The following is a 23,893-nucleotide window of genomic DNA, read 5'->3' on the forward strand; positions in this document are numbered from 1 at the left end:
ATCACCAAGTGGGTTCTCCTTTCTTTCTGGATTAATTTAGAGTTTCCCAATTCTAGTTGGTGGTGATCTGGGTGCCACTTGTCCCTTTAAATGGAATAAAATGGAGGCTATTCCTCTGGATGGTTTTGATACCAGTCTGTTTGGTTTTAATTTCAGCAATGCAGGAAGAGCATCGCTAAGCTAACTCCATGCTTTATACCCTATGTCACAGTAGGAAACAATTCTTGGAAGATCTGAGGTGGGCAATCTGGGGATTCAATTAAAAATGTATTCTGAGTCACATACCTTTTACAGACCGCCCCCCCCACCTCCAAAAAAAAGAGAAAGAAAAGAAAAGAAATAATAAAAAAAAAAAGAAAAGAGGAAAAAAAAAGAAACCAAAAACCAAAAACCCAACCATAGCTCTTTGCCTAGCCCTTCAACTTTCAGAGGAATCTTCATCACCTATGGTGTGTATCACAGCTATATACAAAATATCATAGAAGTGTAGGATATCAGAGCTGGGAAGAGACCTCAGAGATCACCTGTTCTAACTTTGGATATTTTAGAGATGATGAAACCAAAACCAGAAAGGGAAAGTGGCTTTCCAAAAGTCACTGGTGAGGAGGTGGCAGGGCCAGGGCTCTCATCTCGAGACTCTACACCACACTGCCCAGCTAACATAGGAATGGACATCTTACTGTCAAATTGCAGCCCTCCCAGGAACTCTCTCCTCCCATAAGGCCAGAGTCAAAAGGGGAAAAATGAAAGGTTAAATAGCACATTCCAGAAGAGAGGAGGCAGATGTGACAGCCTTGAAAATTTTAGATACACATGATTTAAGTTAAAGCTGCAAATGTTACTCTAATCAGCCTCAAATACCTCCTGAAGGTCTCCCTCATGTGTTGCCATGGAGAGAGGCAATAAACTGCTACATATGCTACATTTATTTGTTCATAATAAATGCTCTGAGCGGTTCTGATTCATCTTGCCAGAGAGATGGGGAGTGAGAAGGAGAGGCAGAGACGGGGGGGAGGGAGGAAGAAGCAGGGGTGAGAGAGAAGAGGGATGTGGATTATACAGACATGCAACCTGAGACAGATCACACAGGGCTGGTAGGGAGTGTTTATAAGTTGACAAAACAGTGACAAGGAAGCAGAAAGGATTAGCACCATAGAAAGCAAATGTTGAGGCAATAATAAAAAGGGTAGGTTGGTGAGACACAAAGAACGAAGCTGCGTTCATGCAAAAGCCTGTCTGGGACCCCCCCGGAGGCATTCATTTCCATCTCCCATTTTGGCCTTCAGTTTAAAAAACTGAGACCTAATATGCATGGCTTGTTCAGCCTTTGATCAAACAGCCACATCACAATGGGAACACCAAGGAGTGAGGACTGACTTAGCATTTCACAACAATGACACGTGCAGGGAATGGGCCACAGTACCTGAGAGAGTTTCATCTGCATATTCGCAAAGACATGGAGGAAGCCAACCACTGCGTCCCACAGCCTGCTGTGAGCCAGGCTCTGCTGATTACCAATGCAAGGGCCCTGCGGAGAAGAGGACATTCTTATGTCACTTAAACATCACAAGTTGCTCTGAAATCTGTCTAGTAAGGGCATCTGATACCTACTTATATGAGCAGACTTTCCAAAAGTCAAATATTTCATAGCTCAGTATTTTCCCAGGATTATTACTTTTTTCTTTTCCTGATTATAGGATACCATATCTAGGAAAAACCACTAGGGATTTCACAGTCCAGCGATTTTCAGAGACTTTCTTTTAGCCTCAGAATGAGTTTTTAAAATAAAAGCTTACACTGGAGAACAATATTTAAAACAGTGAAATGCTGTGGTTGACACAGGGCTGAAGGGCACACTCCCCACCCTCACCTTGGCCTCAGAGGCCTTTGGAGGAAATCAACGGTGCTGTGAAGCACAGTGTGAAAACCAGGCCCTCATCTACCTATGTTTCCAGGCACAGTTACACATGCTGATAACCACACAGCTATCTAATTAAGTAAAAAAAAAAAAAAAGAAATCTGTGTAATAATCTTAGCATTCAACCACTTCTAGGATTTTCTTACTAACCTAAACTTCAGATATAATAGCATCTCTAACGAACTTTTCTGAAAATCAAATGTAGAGGAATAACTTAGTTTGCATTTTCCATGTTAATAATCTCACACTGTGTGTGTGTGTGTGTGTGTGTGTGTTTAAGACAGAGTCTCGCTCTGTCACCCAGGCTGGAGTGCAGTGGCACGATCTCAGCTCACTGCAACCTCTGCCCACTGGGTTCAAATGATTCTTGTGACTCAGCCTCCCAAGTAGCTGAGATTACAGGCATGTGCCACCATGCCTGGCTGATTTTTTTGTATTTTTAATAGAGACAGGGTTCTGTCATGTTGGCCAGGTTGGTCTCAAACTCCTGGCCTCATGTGATCCGCCCGCCTTAGCCTGCGAAAGTGCTGGGATTACAGGCAGGAACCACAGTGCGTGGTCAATAATCTCACTCTTTTTGAAGATCATTATTGAGCCAACATTTCTTATCTTTTCTTTATAGTCTGTTTTTTTCTATCCTTTAACCAATCTCCAAATTACTCAATAAGAAAGTTCTAAAAGGAACACATATATTACCCGAATTTCTAGAAAAGTCTTGGCAGGATTCCCAAGGTTTAAAAGGTAAGCAGTAGAAATACTGCCTGCATTCCCAAATCACGTAAGTTTGTTAAAAATCACTGTTTATGTACATTCAGTGTCTGATCCCTAGAAACCATTAGATTCTTTTTGGAACAAAGCTGGTTGCTGAAAGAAACACATTCACCAAAAATGAGCTTCTCCTTTACTTTTGGGTTCGTGCTCCATGGAACGTTCTGAAGATAAGGATGGATTTTGCAGAGATCAAATCAGATGCTTAACAAATATATTCAATGATCTCCTTAGGTACACTGCATTTTGTGAAACTTCAGATCAGTAACTTGTTTTTAGCTTTATCTCTTCATGTCCTTATAATGCTTGAGTGACAAGGATATATCTCCCCTCAAAATCCTCCCTTTCAAGTTGACAGCCTTAGTTTTGTGTTTCTTTTAATGAGCAAATATGATCTGACTGTGCCAGTTGGCTCATCACATGGATCTTTCTTTGATGAGAATTTAATATTTTTCATAGAACAAGTTTTGGCTCAGTCATATTACCAGTAAAAAAAAAAGTCACTAAAAACTCATGGACTCTTGGAATATAAAAAGTTCTTTGGGAAAGAAATGAAGGTGTACGGGAAAAGGTAAAAAACATTCTCCACTTCTTCCCTCACCTATATCTTCTGTTTTAGCAAGATGGATATAATTGCTGACATTATTTCTTATAAAGCCATGCATAATCCTATCTCTAACTTTTCCAAATCACTGACACAGAATGTACTTCCTCCTTTGCATCTATCCATAGCCTGCGTGGTCCTATGGAGACTCGGAGCCCTTTGGCTCTTTTTTTTTCTTTTTTTTTGAGACAGAGTTTTGTTGCCCAGGCTGGAGTGCAACGGTGCGATCTCAGCTCACTGCAACCTCTGCCTCCCGGGTTCAAGCGATTCTCCTGCCTTAGCCTCTTGAGTAGCTGGGATTACAGGCATCCGCCACCACACCCAGCTAATTTGTATTTTTTAGTAGAGATGGGGTTTCGCCACGTTGGCCAGGCTGGTCTTGAACTCCTGACTCCAGGTGGTCCGCTCACCTCGGCCTTCCAAAGAGTTGGGATTACTTGTGTGAGCCACCACGCCCGGCCACATATGTGGTTCTTAATCATAGTATGTATGATTATTCTAAATCATGTATTTTTTTTTTTTTTTTTTTTTGAGACTGAGTCTCACTCTGTCACCCGGGTTGCAGTGCAGCAGCGTAATCTCGGCTCACTGCAACCTCTGCCTCCCGGGTTCAAGTGATTCTCCTGCCTCAGGCTCCCAAGTAGCGGGGATTACACGCGCACGCCACCTTGCCTGGCTAATTTTTTGTATTTTAGTAGAGACGGGGTTGCACCATGTTGCCCAGGCTGGTCTCGAACTCCTGAGCTCAGAAAATCCACCTGCCTCAGCCTCCCAAAGTGCTAGGATTACAGGTGTGAGCCACCGCATCCAGCTGTATGATCATCTTATATTGAATAATTTTCCTTGTGCATAAGTATTTTCTCAATTGCACTGTAAGCTCTTTACGGGTAGAGGCAATATACTGTGCTTCTTTTCATGAACCACAGTGCAGAGTACAAACTGAGCGTTTTGTTGAATGAATGAATAAAAGCCCTTTTCATGAGTCTCCTGATTATGGTAATCTGAAGATGAAGTATTACTTTTGCTTTAAAAAAAAGCTTGTGTCACAGAGGGTAATGATATGCCTACTAATTTTATAGCAAATTATGCCTGAATATATCCTCTGTTCCTTTTCCAAAATAGCTAGACCACCACAGACAATGAACAGAAAATACTACGAATAGAGAAAGACTGCAGCAAGATCTAGACAGTTAACATGAAATTCACTTGCAGATTTGGCCACCACTATGTAGTTTGTGTGCTTCTGAAGTTACTTCTTCCAGAGTTAATTTCTGACAAATCAGTAGGATCTCATGGATCCTCTTTTTAATCTCTATCAAGAGAACATCATTTATCCCTTAATTCCTTCATTCTATGAATCATTTCTCCACTCCATTCTCCATGCTTACTGAACAGATATATGCCAGACATTGTTCTAGATATAGTTTTGAGTAAGACATTTTCTTCCCATGAAAAATTTTTAGTTTAGGAGGGAAAGCAAAATGTAACTAGATAAATGCAAATAAAGTGTGAACACTATAAACAGGTCCAGTGGGGGGACCTGCTTGTGGAATGCAGGTACTATTGCTTCCTATTTATAGAAAATAAGTATTGTCAGCATTAGGGCTGGATGGATAGTGCACTGTGTACAATCAAGTATTCTGTAGGGAATATAGAATATGGGCATATCAACAACGTTCTCTTTCTTTTCAACCATGCACTCTGTAGCACATACCTGGATGTATTCTGTAAGAGAATTGAAAACCTGCTTGGTGACTGCCAGAGCTTTGGAAAAATTGTGCTGTCCAGATTCATCAATGATGTCCTTCCCTGAATAATACCAGTAGAAATCACTGATTGATTCCTAAAAACAAATGAGTAGAGCTTAGTATTTCTCAGACTTCAGTCAGTGAAGCTAAACTTGGTGTTTGGGAATGGTACATGAGAATCCTGCATCTCTATGACTCTTTGCTCTGACAGGAGCCAGGGACCCTGTGAAGAACTGCAGAGATACCAGATCTCTAGAACCTTTCAAGCACAAATATCCCTCCAGGGGAAAGAATAGATAGGAATGAGGACTGCCTTCAGCTAGAACTTGGAGACTATGAAATAGGATAATTTACTCAATGAGAAATATGTGAAGATAATGGTAATTATCCAAATAATCACAATAACAGCAACAACATAATAGCTAACATTGTAAGTGCCAGACATTGTTCTGAGTACATTACATATAGAGGCATACAGAGATTCAGAGATAATCCGAGTGTGATTACAGATAAACTACAGTAAAGTGAACATTACAATAAAGTGAGTCGTACAAAATGTTGATTTCTCAGTGCACATCAGAGTTATGTTTACAATATGCTGTAGTCTATTAAGTGTGCAATAGCATTATGTTTTTAAAAAACAATGTACATGCCATCATTAAAAAATATTTTATTGCTAAAAAGTGCTAACAATCACCTGAGCTCTCAGCAAGTTGTAAGTTCCACCATCGTTTTACTGGTGAAAGGTCTTGCGTTTATGTTGACAGCTACTGACTGAACAGGGTGGTGGCTGCTGAAGGTTGAGGTGGCTGTGGCAATTTCTTAAAATAAGGCAATGTTAACTGCATCAATAGACTTCCTTTCATGAAAGATTTCTCTGTAGCATGTACTACTTGATAGCATTTTACCCACAGGACTTCTTTCAAAATTGGAGTCGATCTTCTCAAACCCTGCCACTCCTTTATCAACTAAGTTTATGTAATATTTTAAATCCCTTTTTGGCATTTCAACAATGTTTAGAGCATCTTCACCAGGAAGATTCCATCTCAAGAAACCACTTTCTTTGCTCATCCATGAGAGGCAACTCTTCATTTGTCCAAGTTTGATTATGAAATGGCAGCAATTCAGGTTCATGTTCTTCAGGCTCCACTACTAATTCTAGTTCTCTCGTTATTTTCAGCACATCTGCAGTTATGTCCTCCGCCGAGGTCTTGAACCTCTCCAAATCACCCACAAGGGTTGCAATCAACTTCCTTAACTCCTGTTAATGTTGCTATTTTGACCTTCTCCCACGAATCACAATTTTCTTTTTTGGAGTCTCACTCTGTCGCCCAGGCTGGAGTGCAGTGGCATGATCCTGGCTCACTGCAAGCTCTGCCTCCCGGGTTCACGCCATTCTCCTGCCTCAGCTTCCCGAATAGCTGGGACTACAGGCATCTGCCACCACACCTGGATAACTTTTTTTGTATTTTTAGTAGAGACAGGGTTTCACTGTGTTAGCCAGGATGGTTTTGATCTCCTGACCTCGTGATCTGCCTGCCTCGGCCTCCCAAAGTGCTGGGATTACAGGCATGAGCCACTGCGCCTGGCCCACAATGTTTTTTAATGACATCTACAATGTTGAATCCTTTCCAGAAGGTTTTCAACTTACCTTGCCCAGATCCATCAGAGGAATCACTATCTATAGCAGCTGTAGCCTTACAAAATGCATTTCTTAAAAAATAAGACTTGCAAGTCAAAATTACTCCTTGATCCATGGGCTGCAGAATAAATGTTGTATTAGCAGGCATGAAAACAAGATTCATTTCCTTGTATATCTCCATCAGAGCTCTTGGAACCAGGTGCATAGTCAACAAACAGTAATACTTTGAACGGAATCTTTTTTTTTTCTGAACAGTAGGTCTCAACAGTGGGCTTAAAATAGTAAACCATGCTGTAAGCAGATGACAATCCCAGCTTTGTTTTTCCACACGTAGAGCATGGGCAGAGTAGATTTACCGTAATTCTTAAGGGCCCTAGGATTTTTGGAATGGTAAATGAGCAGTGGCTTCAACTTAAAGCTACCAGCTGGGCTGCCCCTGACAAGAAAGTCAGCCTGTCCTTTGAAGCTCTGAAGCGAGGTATTGGCTTGTCCTCTCTAACTATGAAAGTCCTAGATGGTATCCCTCTTCCAGGAGAAGGCTGTTTCATGTACACGGGATATCTGTTGTTTAGTGTGACCACCTTCATCAATTATCCTAGGCAGATCTTCTGGATAACTTGCTGCAGCTTCTATATCTGCACTTGCTGCTTTACCTTACACTTCTGTTTTGGAGATGACTTCTTTCCCTAAACCTCATGAACCAAACTCTGCTAGCTTCAAACTGTTCTTTGGCAGCTTCCTCACCTCTCTCAGCCTTCATAGAATTGAATAGAGTTAGACCCCTGCTCTAGATTAGATTGTGGCCTACGAGAATGTTGTGGCTGGTTTGACCTTTTATCCAGACCACTTGCACTGTCCCCATTTCAGTAATAAGGGTGTTTTGCTTTCTTATCATTCATATGCTCACTGAGGCAGCCCTTTTAACGTCCTTTAATAACTTTTCCTTTGCATTGCTGTTTAGTGCAAGGGGCCTAGCCTTTGGCCTGTCTTAGCTTTCAACATGCCTTCCTTACTAAGCTTAATCATTTCTAGCTTTTGATTTAAAGTGGAAGATGTGTGACTCTCCTTTTCACTTGAACACTGAGAGGCCATTGTAGGGTTATTAACTGACCTAACTTCAATATTGTTATGTCTCAGCGAATAGGAAGGCCTGAGGAGAAGGAGGCAGATGGAGGAACAGTTGGTGGAGTGGTCAGAACACATGCAACATTGATGAAGTTTGCTGTCTTACATGGGCATAGTTCATGGCACCCCAAAACAATTACAATAGTAACATCGAAGATCACTGATCCCAGATTACCATAATAGATATAACAGTGAAAAGTTTGAAATATTGTGAGAATTATCAAAACGTGACAGACACAGCACGTGAGTAAATGCTGTTGGTAAAACGGCAGATAGACTTGCTTGATGCAGGGTTACCACAAACCTTCAATTTGTAAAACAGCATCTGTGAAGCACAACAGAATCAACTGCAATAAAATGAGGTATGCCTGTATTCAACCTCTCAATCTTTACTACCACCCTATGGCATAGGTCCTACCCCTTTTACTGATGAAAAAACTGGAACAGAGGCATGTTAAACAGATTGCTCTAGGTTACAAACCAGTAAGTGGCAGAACCAGGATGAGGAATCAGCAAAGAGGAAAAACATCCCTTTTTGTTAATAGGTTTGTGTAGATTTTCTCAATATAATTTGGACTTCCTTGAAACAAACCATCTGACTTCTCAACACAAACTTGTAAACTCATCCTATTCCTATCATCTTGTGTAAGTCTTTTTTTCTAGTGAAATCTGTTCTCATTCACAGGTTATTTTAGAGCTCTTGGTTGTGTTATAGCTCTTCGTTGTTTTATAGCAACACAGATTGGTTTTCACTGGCAAAACTAAACTAAACTAGCATTTTATAACAGATGATTTGGTGTTTAACCACGTCTCCCACTTCTGTCTTCAAATGTACTCTTTGGGCACTGGACTTCCCATGCATCTGTGGATATACATTACAACACCTTCCTTATAGGGGCTTGACTGTATCCTGGGCTGTCCCTGACCCTGTGTAACTGTGTTTATCTTTTGGAAGCAAAGGTGAGAGGTCCCATTGTCCAAGGCCCTCCCACTCACCTGCAGACGCAGAAGGTAGTCCACAGTGCTGATGATGACATTCACGGTGGTGGTGTTGCCCATCTGAGTCCGCAGGAAATTCTGAAAGTCTGAGAGCACCAGTGCTGGGTCAGAGCTTGTCCCTGCCATGCCGAGGGGCCCAGGCATGCCTTCTCAGCTGAGCTCAGATAAGACATTCTATGTGAAAAGGCTTACAGGAATACCATGTTTGGGTCATGGCAGATCCTGCAGGGCAGAGCTCTGCTCTGAGCACCCCCCAACCTGCCAACACCAGAAACTGGACTTAACGAGCCCCAAGGGGCTAGATGGAAAGGGTTGGGTATTTAGATTTCTCATCTGAAGATTCTGGAAGCAGCTTAGCCTTGGTGGCACTAAATATCACTATCCATGATATTTACATAGCTTCTTATTGAGGAATGCATTAACTGAGGTCCTTGAGTTAACAACTAGTTGCATCAAGTGGGGCATACTGAACGGAATTCTAGTTTTGCCCCTGAGTGCTGTGTTTCCTTGGCAGATCAATCTGTTCCACTCACCACTGTTATGTCCCTCACAAAGTAACTGTAGGAATCTAAAGAGATCACGCGTGAACTCGTCATTCTGGAGTACTTTTTCACCTTGAAAACATAAAACGTTGATGAGCATTGGTTTGGCTTCTCAACAGGGAATACTTTCTAATGCAAATGACTACACAGATGATAAAGGAGTTGTGTCAGAATGGTTTGGAAAAGGAACTTTGGATGAATGGTGAAAAGCCCAATTAAACTGAGCTGGGGCTGCAGGGCACAGTGCCCAACAAATGCATTTGTAATGAAGACAACTGGATAAGGACAGTAAATGGCTCATGGTCCATAACCCATGCTTTACAGATGGAAGATACTTCTTTAATTAAGCATCTAACTGCTGAGTTCAACTCAACATGCAACCACCAAGCCTAAAATGTTTCTGCGCTGAGGCAATTAAATGAGATCTCCTAGGATTCACACACATGGTAGGAACTCAGGCCAGAAACTGAAACTTACCACGTTCACGAACAATGACTGGTAATGAGAGAAAAATAGAAGAATACAAAGTAAGAAAACTGTAAACATCATGATAAACTGTCTTTAGTTACAACTGGCTACGTGAACACATCCATCCTAGATGATCACTTTATTAAAGCTACTGATGGAAACATTTTGATGAAACAGAGCAAGTCCTTGCATATTAAGCAAAGACATGAGCTCTGACCAGAAATAGGTAATTAAGATTTTAAATGGCCAGGTGCGGTGGCTCACGCCTGTAATTCCAGCACTATGGGAGGCCAAGGTGGGGTGGATCACCTGAGGTCAGGAGTTCAAGACCAGCCTGGCCAACCTGATGAAATGCTGCCTCTACTAAAAATACAAAAAATTAGCTGGCTGTGGTGGTGGGAGCCTGTAATCCCATCTACTCGGGAGGATGAGGCAGGAGAAGTGCTTGAACCCAGGAGACAGAGGTTGCAGTGAGTTGAGATCGCGCCACTGCAGTCCAGCCTGAGCAACAAGAGCAAAACTCGGGGGAAAAAAAAGAAAAAAAAATAAGATTTTAATCAGGAGGAGAATGGCCTTCACATTCACTACTTACGTGTTCCTTCTTCAGTCACCATCCCCAGGCCTTCGGCTTTATTCTGCCTCTCAAACGCATTCAAATCAAGGACACTTTTAATAGACAGAAAGAAACAAGGTTCAAGGCTACGCACACCGGGAAAGCAGATTTCTAACGTTAATGTACCTATCAACTAAGCATATCCTGCTCCTGTGTTATCATAAATAAACTAACACATTCCAGGGTGGTTGAAAGTAATGATTCCTTGGTTTCGTGCCGAGCAGTGTTGTCTTAGGTGCCTGTAGCTCACAGACTTTGTTACATACAGGTAGAGGGGTCATGAACACTTATGGTGACTCTGATTGTCTGTCCAGTTTGAGTCTTTTGGTGAAGACTCAAGGTCTTCACCTTGGTGTGAAGGTTTAGAAAGGTTTTCCAAATAAAGAAGGAATAATCTGTTTTTAAGATTTCTCGAGGGAAAGTTTACTTTAAACTGCACTGATTAATGTTTGCCTCCCACCTTTACCTATTTTCTCTGAGAATCGCATGGAATTGTGGTTTCCAGAGCTTAGGATGAGCTACAAACGTCCAGATTTCAAAGGGCCACGCCCTTTTATGATTCTACATCATGCAAAAGCCTATAGAAGCTGAGGTTCCGCTTTCCACAGGGAACAGTGCCTCCAGGTATTCCTGAATTTATGACAAGTTGGCCTTCATTTTTGTCCCTGCTCCCCCCAACCTTCCTAGTCGCAGCCACTGCCAAATTTTACTTAGCCAGGAAGCCACAGTGCAACCACAAACTTGCTGATGAGACCACTATATGATCATGTTATTTCTAAGTGGGGCTCATTCCATTTTACTAACGGAGTCTAACTTATTCCCCAATCTGAAAGGTTTCATACAACATAGAACATAGCTCTTAGGAAAGTTTATGGCTAAGTCCATTAAGACTGCAAAACTTAGCTTTCCTTCTACCACGGGGCAAAGGCATGGAGAAAAATCTGGCATTCCTGTTTTCTTTTTAAGGAGTCACGTGTTTTGTGATTTAGGTAAATTTCATTTACCTAATTTCATCATTTAGGTAAAAATGATTTAGGTAAACAGTGAAATCTCTATTGCCATTTTTTTTTCCCCCAGATTCTTCTGGCAAAAGGGCTTGCTCATCAACACAAAACTATCTTTCTACTTTGGTTTAGCCGTCAGGGGAGGAAAACATGGGAAAGAACATTTGGACATAGTTGCCCTGAAGCAGCAGTTTTGAATCTGAATCTGTGCAACACACATTTCTGATCCTTACTCCATTCCTAAATACCCATTTTGAATGTTTTAACTTCCCTACTGCTTAAATTTTTAAAAAACATATATTGTTTTTATAATCATAAAAAACCCAGCAGTAACACATCTTAAAACTTCTGTTAGAACTCAGTTGGCATCTAAGTGTGTATCACCTGTCTCTCCAAGCTGTCATTATAAATGAGTTTAGCAATATTAAGTATTACAGGATACTGAGAGAACTCTTAGAAAGTAAATGGATAACTTTATGAGCAACATGGAATTGAGTTGCCTTGATTTTTGCCATCTCTAAGTTCACATGTACTATTTTAGCCTGGAGAGTCAGGCCTGGAAATATTCCTTTTTGTTTTCCTGAGAGAGATAATAAATGAATAGACTGTTGGTGGGGAAAAGCCCCATAGAGCGGGGAATAAAGAATTATACTGCAGCTCAGATACACTCCCTACTGCCCAGGGTATGATATTTTACCCAGTGAAATACGGTTAGCAAAAGTATGTAGTCCACCAAGAGAAAGGATGTCCATCCTCCAAATTTTTAAGTGGAAAGCATAATTGGAGGCAAATGAGCTAGGTGATTAAAAGTTTAATTTCTTTTAGAATTATCTGCAGACTATCCAAATACATATGAATCTTAGACAATAAGCTGACACTTTTCTTAGATTCTGGCTCATCTCTGAATTGAGCAAGTATCATGACCTATGACTCTGGATTATATATTATTTATGTGTCAGAGCTGCTCAGCCATGAGGGGTGGCTTAAACAGCTCAATAATATGAATGGAAAGTTCAAAGCCTTGTTTTTCAGGCTATGTCAAAATGTTCCCATGCTAGGACGTACCGCTGTCAAAATGGATGTGTCAAAATACATACCACCCTAACACACATTCAAGCTCAAAGAATTGTTAAGGATAAAGATTAATTAAGTACCTAGTGGGTTTAATAAAACATAGCCTTGAATCATAGTCAGGAATCCCCCCTCTTTTCCATTCTTTTCTGGTTTGACTTTTATGGGCATACATGTTTGATGAGAAACTCAATGTGCACACTGAGCCTCCAGGGAAAGCAACATAAACATGGAGGTAAGGAAGGGAGATCAAACACAACAGCAGTGGGGGAGCGTGTGTATGTGGCTAATGGCAATCACATTTTCCCCTCTGAATGCTAGCTGAATTGTAATCCTGAAGGCTGGAGGAACAACACCTACTCTCTCAGCTTTCTAAAGTAGGTGACTCCTCTCTCAAGAATTCTATGGTAGGCCAGTATATTTTGTGCTCCCCTTCCCCTGCCTCCTATGCTTAGAGGGAAGAGTGTTTTAAATGCTATGGTAGTTTTCCCGCATTTACCTGCAAGACTGCATAAGACCAGAAAGGCTTTGAAAGAATCCAGCATCCTTTTTCTCCTTTAGGTAATCTAGCATTTTCTGCAAGGGAGACACGTTGTAAAGGGAAAAGCAATGAAAACTATGCCACAGAGCTGACCCTCCTAATCCTGATAGAGAAATCCCCAGCCACAGAGGTGGACCCTCTACTTATGGAATCAGAGTCCCTTGGGGGTAGACCATGTTTATTTTATAAAGGCCCACTGGCATTTCTTCTAGGGCAGAATTAACATTCATAGACCTACTGATTGAAGTCCCTTCTATTTGGGAACAAGCACCAAGGCCGTGATATAGTAATGTATCACAAAGCTGAGTTATAATCTGAATAGCTTATGCTATGAATTTGGCACACAGGAGCAAGGAGCTTAGCCAATAAGGAGCCTGGCTGAAAGCTCAGTATTTCTTTCACAGTGAGGCTTTGTTTCCTGTGTTCTCTCTTACTGGAAGGTAGGAACTTTGTCTGACATAATAAAAATTTTGTCTTTTAAAAAATAAACAAAAGGCCCTGTAAGAAAGTCAACTGACAGCTAGTGGTAGGTGGTAGAAGGGAACAGAAAGTGAATGGTAACTTAGAAAATGACAGTTTTTAATGAAAAATTGGAGAAATTTTGGGGAGATGAGTTAAAGGCTGGGAAAAGCTATATGCAATAATGGTAGTTGTGAATCTGAAGACTCTCACAGGCCCTGGGATATAACCCTCATGAATGCCAAGGGTCTGTTTGAAATTTCACTTCCCTGTACACACAGATGCTTTTATCCAGAACCCGGAGTGCCTGAGAAACACCGGTATGTTCCTGTCTTCTGCAGCCTGTTCCAATTCAGATTGTTGAAGGAATACCATGTGTCAGGTACTTGGTTGTACGCTTCTATGTGTTGTCGCATTTAATGCGACTGCACGATGGCAGGAGTTTTTATTTGTATTATTCACTGCTACACCCTCAGCCCTTGCAGCAGAGCCTGGCATGGTCATCGGTCAGTAAACAGTTGCTCAGTGAATGAATGAATCAACGAACAAACGAATAACAGGTTTGTGAGTTTCTCAGTTCCACTTAACTGATGAGGCTCCTTGCTCATAGTAAAGGCAGCTAATAAGTGAAAATAAAGGGCTAAAGTAAAACCTAACTCTTAGGAAATTTTTCTAGAGAATATTTATACAGAAAGTTATCTACTGGTGAAAAACTAAATGTTTTTATCTTTAATCCTGGGTAAAACCTCTTTATTAAAGACACATTTGCCTGTAGACTCCCAGCCATGGTTGTGCTCCCAGCTACTCTGATATAACTGGCCACTAAGGACAAATGCCAGCTAAGTGATTCTGGGTGGCTCCCCTCTGTAGCAGTCAACTCCTCTTCCCTGAAGCATGACAGGTGTCCAATGGGAATACCCCGGGAGCCTGCCCAGCCGCTGTGAGTTCCCGTTACCTGTTGCACACCAGCGTTGCCTCCGTTCAGAATGGCGATCCCCAGCTTCAGCGTCTCAACCACCATGGGGCTCATCTCACCTGCCATGGTGAAGATTCGATTGAATCACCAAGGAAGCAGATGGTAAATCACGCCTCCTGGGCCTTAGCAGGGCTCTTTAATAATGGCTGTATGTCACAGCATGATATCTTTGTGGAAGTTACACGGGCCCATCCAGAAAGTAGGGTAATCACCTTTGCTAGCGCTTATCATCTGAAGGACCATCTCCGCAGCACCACGCTCATGCAGCCGAGCTTGCTGATAGAGGGTTTTTTGCTTCTCCATCTCTTTCTCCTGGGGGGAAAAAAAAATCACAGGGAAAGATTGGTTCCTACCCAGCTCCAGGGAGTTCACCCATAGTGAGGTGAGAGAATTTTCCAGTTACCTAAGGAAGGTAACACACATCAACTTGGATAAAGCAGACCTCTGAAGTTTATTTCCAGACACTAGCCAGCTTTCTAAAACTGTCTACCCATCACTCTTATTTTGATGGTACATTTTCCATTTTTTGTACTGATAGAACACACAGTCCATTTCTTTTGGATACCACAATTGTGCGAAGCAAACCAACATTAAAATGTGTTTGTTTTTGATGTTCTGTTACACAGGGAAACCTGCTGAGGGGTCAACTTGAGTATTTCTGGCTGAATGCAGGAAATGCTCACTTATCTGGAATGCTCAGACCACAGCTAACACATTTCTTTTTGAGACGGAGTCTTGCTCTGTCGCCCAGGCTCGAGTGCAGTGGTGCGATCTCGGCTCACTGCAACGTCTGCCTCCTGGGTTCAAGCGATTCTCCTGCCTCAGCCTCCCCAGTAGCTGGGATTACAGGCGTATGTCACCACACCCAGCTAATTTTTGTATTTTTAGTAGAGATGGGGTTTCGCCATGTTGGCCAGGCTGGTCTTGAACTCCTGACATCAGGTGATCCACCCGCCTTGGTCTCCCAAAGTGCTGGGATTACGGGCGTGAGGCACCACACACTTTCTATCAGACATGGGTTATGAGAATGTCAAAGCTTTCCAGACTGTAATTATAGTCATTCACTTCTGCTGTGTTTTGTCATGTACTTTGTCTACAAAAGAGTACAAGTAACCTAATATAGTTTAATCTTGAGAATTTCAGGGTCCTGTACTGCCTCAAAATAAAAATCACTATCAACTTGCATTTATAGAATAATAGCGCAAAAGCCAATCAAGTGTCTCCATTCCTCTGATTTTTTAATCTTTTTTTTTTTTTTTTTTTTTTTTGAGACACTGGATGTTACTCTGTCACCCAGCCTGGAGTGCAGTGGTGCAATCAGAACTCACTGCAGCCTCAAATACTTGGGCTCAAGCTATCCTCCTACCTCAGCCTCCTGAGCAGCTGGGACTATAGGAGCACGCTACCATACCCAGCTAATTTTTTATCTTTTGTATAGATGAGGTAGGTCTCCCTGTGTTGCCCAGGCTGGTCTCGAACTTCTAAGCCCAAGTGATCTTCCCTCCCCAGGCCTCCCAAAGTGCTGGGATTACAGTTGTGAGCCACCACACTTGGCCTGATTTTCATTTTTCTGATTTTTTCATTTCAGATGTTTCAGTTTATCCTTCTATGGCCCCTGTTGCTACAGTAATTGAGTACAATTTCCCACAAGAACAAAGCTAGCGGTTTGCTGACTGGCATACTACCTGCTACCTTTTCATGGGCAGAGAGACAAGAGAACCACGGCTGCTGAGTGTGCTTTATTAAGGCAGATTTGCCAACTCACACACTCCTGGTGGGTGAGCCACATATGCTAATGTCAGCACCCACCTCTGAAGGCCTGGCCTAGTGGCCTTGGAGGGTGGCTCTGTTTTTAATCTTCATGAGAACTTACTTCGAATGTTTTTTCCTTGTCTTCATCTTCTTCTTCATCCTCACCACTTTGACAACTCTGGATTTCAGGGAGCAGGGAAGGGAGAAGACAGATAACCAAATTAAAGGTGAATCTAATAAACACAACTCTGCAAGGGCAGGAGACAGGATGTAATTCACAGGCACCTCAGGACCTCAGCATTGTGTAAAACCAGGAACATTTTGGCCACTGCTGGGCAACATTTCTACTGTAAATGCCATCTTCCCAGTTATCATAGAGTTCAGAAATGAGCAATGAGAACACAGAGCTCACATCATCAGTGGTGACCTAGCTGGTTTAACCACAGACTTGAACTCTTCTACCTTAGTAAAGTTCTGGTGTAAATGGGAGACAGGAATGCAGGGAGCTGCCACTTCCTAAATACAGCCCCACGGGCATGGCAATAAGATTGGAGACACATCATCTAGGATGTGAACCCTGAAGTGCCTCTTCCCACTGGGGCCCTGTGGTACAGCTAGATCAATGAATAGGTGCTCCTATACCCCAACACACCCTTTCTGCCTGACATCAAAGTTTCCCTTATTCACTCAGCATTCCAGAGGTCACCGTCTTTCTAGGTGATGTAGAACATCTCTGGTCACACTGCCTCTTGCAGAACACAGGGAGCTCTCTCTAGTTCCTAACCTTCACCTGTGGATGTGTTTGAACTGTTTGATGTATTCTGAACATTGAGTGAAAACACAAGGGTATGCTGTATGCCTAAGCCCCATTTAGCTGGCTTTAGAAATCCCAGTGTGAACCTATCCACCAGCACCCATTGTTTCTGCAAAGCTTCAAGGTTTCCTTAGGAAGACGGTGAAGTGGTTTACTAATATCATCTCTATGGCACATGAATTGTGCAATGCCTGAAACCTATGTCATGACAAAGTCCCAGGCCTGCGATTCAACATGACAATTTTCATGCACCTAAAGAAATCTAAGGGAAGACAGAAAGACAGAGACAATGGGCAGAAAACCTGGGTGTACCTTGGCCATCATGCTGGAATAGGAGGTGTACAAAGGGTCGTCTTCCAATTTGCTGGAAAGAATGGAGGAAATATTTAGCAGGCTACTTTTTTTTGTTTTTTTTTTTTTTTTTTTTTTTTTTTGAGACAGAGTTTTGCTCTTGTCCCCCAGGCTAGAGTGCAATGGTGCGATCTCGTCTCACTGCAACCTCCGCCTCCTGGATTCAAGTGATTCTCCTGCCTCAACCTCCCCAGTAGCTGGGATTACAGGTGCCTGCCACCATGCCCAGCTAATTTTTTTGTATTTTTAGTAGAGATGGGGTTTCACCATATTGGCCAGGCTGGTCTCAAACTCCTGACCTCAAGTGATCTGCCCGCCTTGGCCTCCCAAAGTGCTGGAATTACAGCCATGAGCCACCGTGCCCAGCCTTAGCAGGCTACTCTTTGGACCCCACAGTAAAGACTAAGAGTCATATAAATCTCAAATTATAAGTACTAGTGAATTAATTAGAAAATCCCTTCCCCCACTCTGACTCTTAGAAACCACTCTGAAAATGTGAACCAGCAGTGGCTTAACATGGAATTCAGAGATGAAGTTTATAGTTTCAGGCTGTTTAATCTGCAGCTCAGTGTCTGACATTACGAAGAGCAGGCTGTGGCTTGATGTAGTTTCCCTAGACATATCTTTTTTTCTGGAGACGGAGTTTCGCTCTTGTCGCCCAGGCTGGAGTGCAATGGTGCAATCTCGGCTCACTGCAACCTCCGCCTCCCAGGTTCAAGCGATTGTCCTGCCTCCGCCTCCTGAGTAGCTGGGATTACATGCGTGCACCACCATGCCCGGCTAATTTTGTAGTTTTAGTAGAGATGGTGTTTCACCATGTTGGTCAGGCTGGCCTCGAACTCCTGACCTCAGATGGTCCGCCCGCCTTGGCCTCCCAAAGTGCTGGGATTACAGGCGTGAGCCACCACGCCTGGCTCCCTAGACATATCTTGATGGCCAAATATAAGGCAGCAAGGAGGGCTGCTCAAATCTGGCTTCCCTTTTCCACCCACTGCCATCTGAGAGAGGAAGGTTAGGAGTGGACACAAGTATCCCTGGTGCCTGGGAGAAGCAGGTGAGCTGGTGGTTCTGACCTCCTCTCCGTGAGAGCGTTGCGGCTAAAATAGAGAATGATCTGATGTAGTGGGTCAGGTTGTTTTTCTGTCTCTTCCTCCTCCTCCTCTTCCACCTTTGGAGATTTCTACACAAACCAACACAGGTAGGTTTTAGGCATGAATATAATCTCGTGCCACGTGACTGCATGCGAACAAAGAGAAGGTAAAGCGCAAGGCACAGAGTGCATCAGACTAAAGCACAAAACAAAACCACTACATCATGTATTTATTTCAGGATAGAAGCCCTAAAGGTGCGAGGTTTGAGATATATGTGTATATATGTATATATATTTTTTAATTTTACAGCCACTCAAAGAAACATTCCAATTTCAGGTTAAAACAAAATAAAAAGCAAAAGGCTGCCCATAAAGGGAATAGCTACAGACCCCAATCAGCTGACCTCTCATGCAAGCTCTGGGCACCCCAGTTCAGGAGGAAAACCCCAGAGTCACCTGAGAGACTGGCTCTCTCAGGCCAACAGCTGACATTTCTTTTGAAGAGCTGGGCTCGACATGGAGGTGGGGCAAGAGTTACAAAGCAGTGGGGCCATTTTGGGTCTAATACTATTCTAGATTCAACCCAGCAAAATATCTCTCTTTCCTGACCTAACTCTTGATTCTAAAATTCTTGTTGCTCCTGAGAGCTGCCATCCTGGAGCTGCAGGCCATGCCCTTCTTTTATCAGGTCTTTTCTTTATCACTTTTCATGGAAAGAGAAATAACAGCTAATGTCAGAGGTAAAAGTGAATTTTCTAGCAGTGGCAGAGCCAGCAGGGTGGACCGTATTTGGTAAATTGGTGAGAACTACGTGGGTTGGTATGAATGGTTCAGAAGAAGTAGAGGCTGAAGTGATGCTCATTGTCAACTTCACACTCATCAAGAAACTGAGAAAACCAATGGAGTGTCTTTCTCACCAACAGGAATATATGAGAAGAATGAAAGACATAAAGACAAAGAGAAAGAAAACAATAGGAAAAGCCTTTAAGAAAGAAGGAAAGAAACAGAGGGTGACAGGGAAAGATAGAAAGAGAAAGACATTTGGAAAAGAGTGACTATCAGAAACACAGGACAAGATGAATGGAGAGAGTGAGTGGTAAGAGAAAAAGGTTCGTGGGAGAACGAGAAAAAGAACCACAGGCCGGCCAAAGAGAAGGAGGGTTTATTTTCTCTCTGAACCAGAATGAGGCTCTGTGGCACCTCTGCAATAAGTTTTCCCCTCGTGTGTCATTTTAAGTGGCTTTAGAGCATGAAGTCTGTTAGAGACAAGGCATGCCAAATTTTCTGAAAGGCCAAATATAGAAATGCAAGATGCAGGAAGGGTATTTAGATGCATCTTCCCCAAAGCAGAACTACAGAGTGGGAATGTGGGGCTTTGGCTGGGGTGGCCTCCTGCAACCAATGGTGCTCAAAACTTCACTTAGCATGAACCCCCCATGACATGGCTGTGCATTTCAAGAAATATTAGTTGTTAACAGCGACAATGAGGAGGATGATGATAGTATTAGCACCTCCAAGTAAAAATTCATCCTCTGGCTCCTATGACCATTAGCAGGGCCTCCCCTGAGCGTTTACGCCGTTAGTGCTTTTCAAATGTATACACACGATTCCTTGTGAATGTTTAACTGTTACAACCACACACATGAATTCGAAAATCAAATTCATCCACACCCATATCTGCTCCCAGGGGAGTCAGTACTTACAGCCAAATCCTGTACTAGTTTCTCTTCAAAGGAATACTCCTCTGTTTCTATCCAAAATCTCTGATAGCCATGGAGGAAGAGGTTAATAGAGCGGTGCCTGAGCGGAAGGGGTGAGAGGGAGGTCAAGAGGGATCCATGGAACTTGTTCTTTTAGTTTGGGCAGTTAATGGTTAGTAAGCAGGACAGACTTTTGTACAATTCTTGTCTTCTGATTGGTCAGGGTAGCCAGCAGCATACCACAGAACTCACTTCAAAGAAACCAGAACCCTCTACCGTGACGAGTCTTGAATATTAGAGCACCTTCTGAAAATGGCAATGGTTAGCAAGACATGGCAGTTATCTGTCATCCTACTCTGTTCTCATAGGGTCTTTATCACATTTCCTCTCCAATGAGAAATCAATCATTAGGCCAAGTAACAGTCCTGAAGTATTTGCTTCATATGGCAATTTAGGTATTCCTTTAGGCTGATCACCCTTCTAGGTAATCCAATTTAAGTCATACCTATGATCAGTGGTTTCGTCTTAGAGATACCAAAATACCAAAATGTGGCTTCTTTTCATTCTCCAAGTAACCACACTGGTAAGGTGCTCTAGCTTTTACTTAGCAAGGCAAGGTTTAAGCACGTTACGTCGTTGGCGTATTTTCTGTGTGCCTCATGGATTCTAGCTATGTCCCTGGTATGTGGGTGCACTGAATAACTGGCACGAGCCACTCCCGATAAGCCAGGATTGACTTCTGGGAATATTAGCCACTGCAAAGCAAAAGCAGCCAAGTGTTTACAAAATGTGAGGACAGTGGTGAGGAGGGAAGGAGAGGGGAGGAAGATAAAAGTCAACACCAGAGTCATTAAGCTCCGGTCATGGTTTTCGGTAGGACACAGCCCTTGCCATCTTTCTTCAAGTCTGACCAATCAGAATTCTTCCTAAAAATTGTACAAATTCGTGTTCTTATGGTAACGTTAAATCATGGTCAATAAAGGAGGAGTGTGCAGAGAATGAGCAGGTCTCTCCACAGGTTACATTACCATTAAAATGGGTATAAGCCTGTCATACTGAGTTTGTTCATTAACTTTTTCCAGCCAAACTTGTTGAAAGGTGCTCAGGAAGAAATTATTAATTTTGTGTCTGGAGAGAAGCATACAAGTTTTCTTTTAAAAACTAGCATCAGAGACAGTTTCCACATAATAAAATAAATCCCTTTAGCCCTTTCGTTTGGGAGATTCTATGCAGCTAGATGATCACAAGCTGGAGAAGAGAAGTTGTCTCCATCATCAGCTTCTCTGTTGTTGTTATGAAATCTACTTACAGTCCTCCATACTAGAGAGATCACCCACAGCAGCTCCTCTAAAACAACTGAGTTAGGGACGGTCATGCTTCATGAAGGACATAGTGAATTCCTCGACTTACTCTTACCCATACAGAGTAAAACTACTGAAGGCACAGCCCAGATATGTAAGGATGGTACTAGTATCTTCAGTGGATTTAGAAAAAAAATGCTTGTTTTTGAGAGATGTAATTTCTGCCTAGCTGTCCTGGTCCTAGAGACATGTGCTTTAGAGCTGGGCTCTTTCGAAGGCCAACTCAGCACAATGTCAGGTAGAAATCTCAATCAGATAGGGACGGAAACACTTTCTGATGTTACGACACTTCCAGAAAACAAAGACAAATTCTATGCACTTTTGCTTTTTCTAACGGGCTATGAATTTCACTTTTCTGTTAGGACTTCAGCAGGCTTAATGCCCATGACTGCTTGAGCTTTTCATCTTTTCATTCATGAATTCTACTTGATTTGGTGGTGCCTCATTCTCTTCCAAAGATAGTAATCTGTTTCTTGAAAGAGATCTGTTGGAGCAGGTGTGTGTCTCAGAGACCGTGATTCTTTTTTTTTTTTTTTTGAGACAGAGTCTCATTCTGTTGCCCAGGCTGGAGTGCAGTGGTGTTATCTTGGTTCACTGCAACCTCCACCTCCCAGGTTCAAGCGATTCTCCTGCTTCAGCCTCCCAAGTAGCTGGGATTACAGGCTCCTGCCACCACGCCTGGCTGATTTTTTTTTTTTTTTTTGAGACAGAGTCTTGTTCTGTTGCCCAGGCTGGAGTGCAGTGGCGTGATCTCAGCTCACTGCAACCTCCGCCTCCTGGGTTCAAGCGATTCTCCTGCCTCAGCCTCCCAAGTAGCTGGGATTACAGGCACATGCCACTATGCTTGGCTAAGTTTTTAAAATATTTTTAGTAGAAATGGTTTCACCATTTTGGCCAGGCTGGTCTCAATCTCCTGACCTTCAGTGATCCGCCTGCCTTGGCCTCCCAAAGTGCTAGGGTTACAGGAGTGAGCCACTGCACCCGGCAGAGACCATCATTCTTAACTATCTTCAAAGACCCTAACTAAGAAAGCCCAGGTGGCCAGTTGGCTCAGGACGAGGTTATAGGCTACTCTGGACAAATTACGGCCAAGATCCACAATTTGATGAAAACAAAATGTCAAGCATAGGAAAAGTCCTTTATGTGATATTCCAAAGAAACACAGTTATTTACATAAGCTTCAGAGTATACTTGTCTAAGTCAGTTTAGTTTCCCTGAGCAAGTGAGAATATTACTACTGATTTGATAAGTCAATGAAGCAGAGGCTGATATTCAATTACTAGCTTTGTTTATTGACCCAAGACCTGACCATACCTACTCTGCAATAAGTCTGAGGACAGGAATGTCACCACATCACCAAAGACACTGAATCAGTCTGGGTGGTCAACTCTGGGCCAGTCTGTCACTGATACTATTCCCTATGTTGACAAGGATATGTCCCAGACTTTTCAGCAAAAGCTTCAAATATATTTTACTTCAAAGTATAAGCTAAAACACCCAAAGGCATCGTGCCTCTGGCATGCCTCTTGAGGCATCTCCAGCCTTTCTATATTTTGACAGCTAGTACACTGTGCTAAAAGATTGTCAAGTTACATTTCTGTACCTGCTGAGGAAATGGTAATTTCAGTGTCAACTTCCTGAGCAGAGAAATACTATCGGACATGTTGATGGAATTTGGGGTAAAATGTTTCAGAAAACAGTTTCTTTTTTCCAGAAGCCTTTATGTGCTAACCAAGAATCCCACCTCAGCAAAAGTAGTGTACTTCCATATGCTTACTTGGCTGACTTTAGGGTACAAATGGTGAGCCCGACAGGAATGGGCCCTAGAGAATCTCATCTGGTTTCAGTTTTTATGCTTACCTTGATTGTCTTAGCCAGGCCTTTATACTATGCAGACTGCAATAGCTCCATAGGCCAAGGATTCCAATTTCTATTCCTTGGATTAAGAGTGAGAGAGCACAGCTGTGGGAGGATACCTCCATTCCCATCGCTGGCTTACATGCCAGGAAAAAAGACAAAATACTTGCCTGGGCAGGTTGTAGAGAGGGGCCATCCTGAAGCAGGCCACCACTGCCCGTTTCCGTTGCTTTGATAACAGCTTGTGCCAGACGGCCTTCTTGGACCTCAAAGGCTGTTCCACCTGAGAAGAGATCACATGGGTTGGCGCACATTAGGCTGATCTTCTGGTGGCAGAAGCTAGTCACCTGTAGCCCAGACTTCTTCATTCTGGAAGAATTTTGGCTTCTCAACTGTAGTTGGCAAAATGCACCCAGGAGCAGATGATTTCAGTTGTGAAAGTCTTAGGTTTTCCTTTCTCCCAATTGCTTTTAGTCATTTATTCCCTAAT

At 42.6% G+C, this 23,893-nt stretch overlaps 1 protein-coding gene across 4 annotated transcripts in view; it reads right to left on the reverse strand.

Moving 5' to 3' along the window:
* The window catches only part of RYR3 (ryanodine receptor 3), a 568,187-nt gene that overhangs the window by 29,786 nt on the left and 514,508 nt on the right, over positions 1-23,893 (reverse strand). For all 4 annotated transcript variants that reach the window (XM_030814359.1, XM_030814360.1, XM_030814362.1 and 1 more), the window contains 14 exons: positions 23,574-23,686; positions 20,189-20,285; positions 18,469-18,575; positions 17,357-17,408; positions 16,352-16,408; positions 14,691-14,790; positions 14,458-14,537; positions 13,002-13,078; positions 10,407-10,480; positions 9,824-9,841; positions 9,338-9,418; positions 8,802-8,890; positions 5,005-5,133; positions 1,424-1,528 (listed from right to left, as the gene is read on the reverse strand). In XM_030814359.1, coding sequence (XP_030670219.1) covers positions 1,424-1,528; positions 5,005-5,133; positions 8,802-8,890; positions 9,338-9,418; positions 9,824-9,841; positions 10,407-10,480; positions 13,002-13,078; positions 14,458-14,537; positions 14,691-14,790; positions 16,352-16,408; positions 17,357-17,408; positions 18,469-18,575; positions 20,189-20,285; positions 23,574-23,686 — 1,179 coding nt within the window. The remainder of the gene's footprint in view (positions 1-1,423; positions 1,529-5,004; positions 5,134-8,801; positions 8,891-9,337; positions 9,419-9,823; positions 9,842-10,406; positions 10,481-13,001; positions 13,079-14,457; positions 14,538-14,690; positions 14,791-16,351; positions 16,409-17,356; positions 17,409-18,468; positions 18,576-20,188; positions 20,286-23,573; positions 23,687-23,893) is intronic.

Source organism: Nomascus leucogenys, chromosome 6, assembly GCF_006542625.1.
Source record: "Nomascus leucogenys isolate Asia chromosome 6, Asia_NLE_v1, whole genome shotgun sequence".
Classification (NCBI taxonomy): Eukaryota; Metazoa; Chordata; class Mammalia; order Primates; family Hylobatidae; genus Nomascus; species Nomascus leucogenys.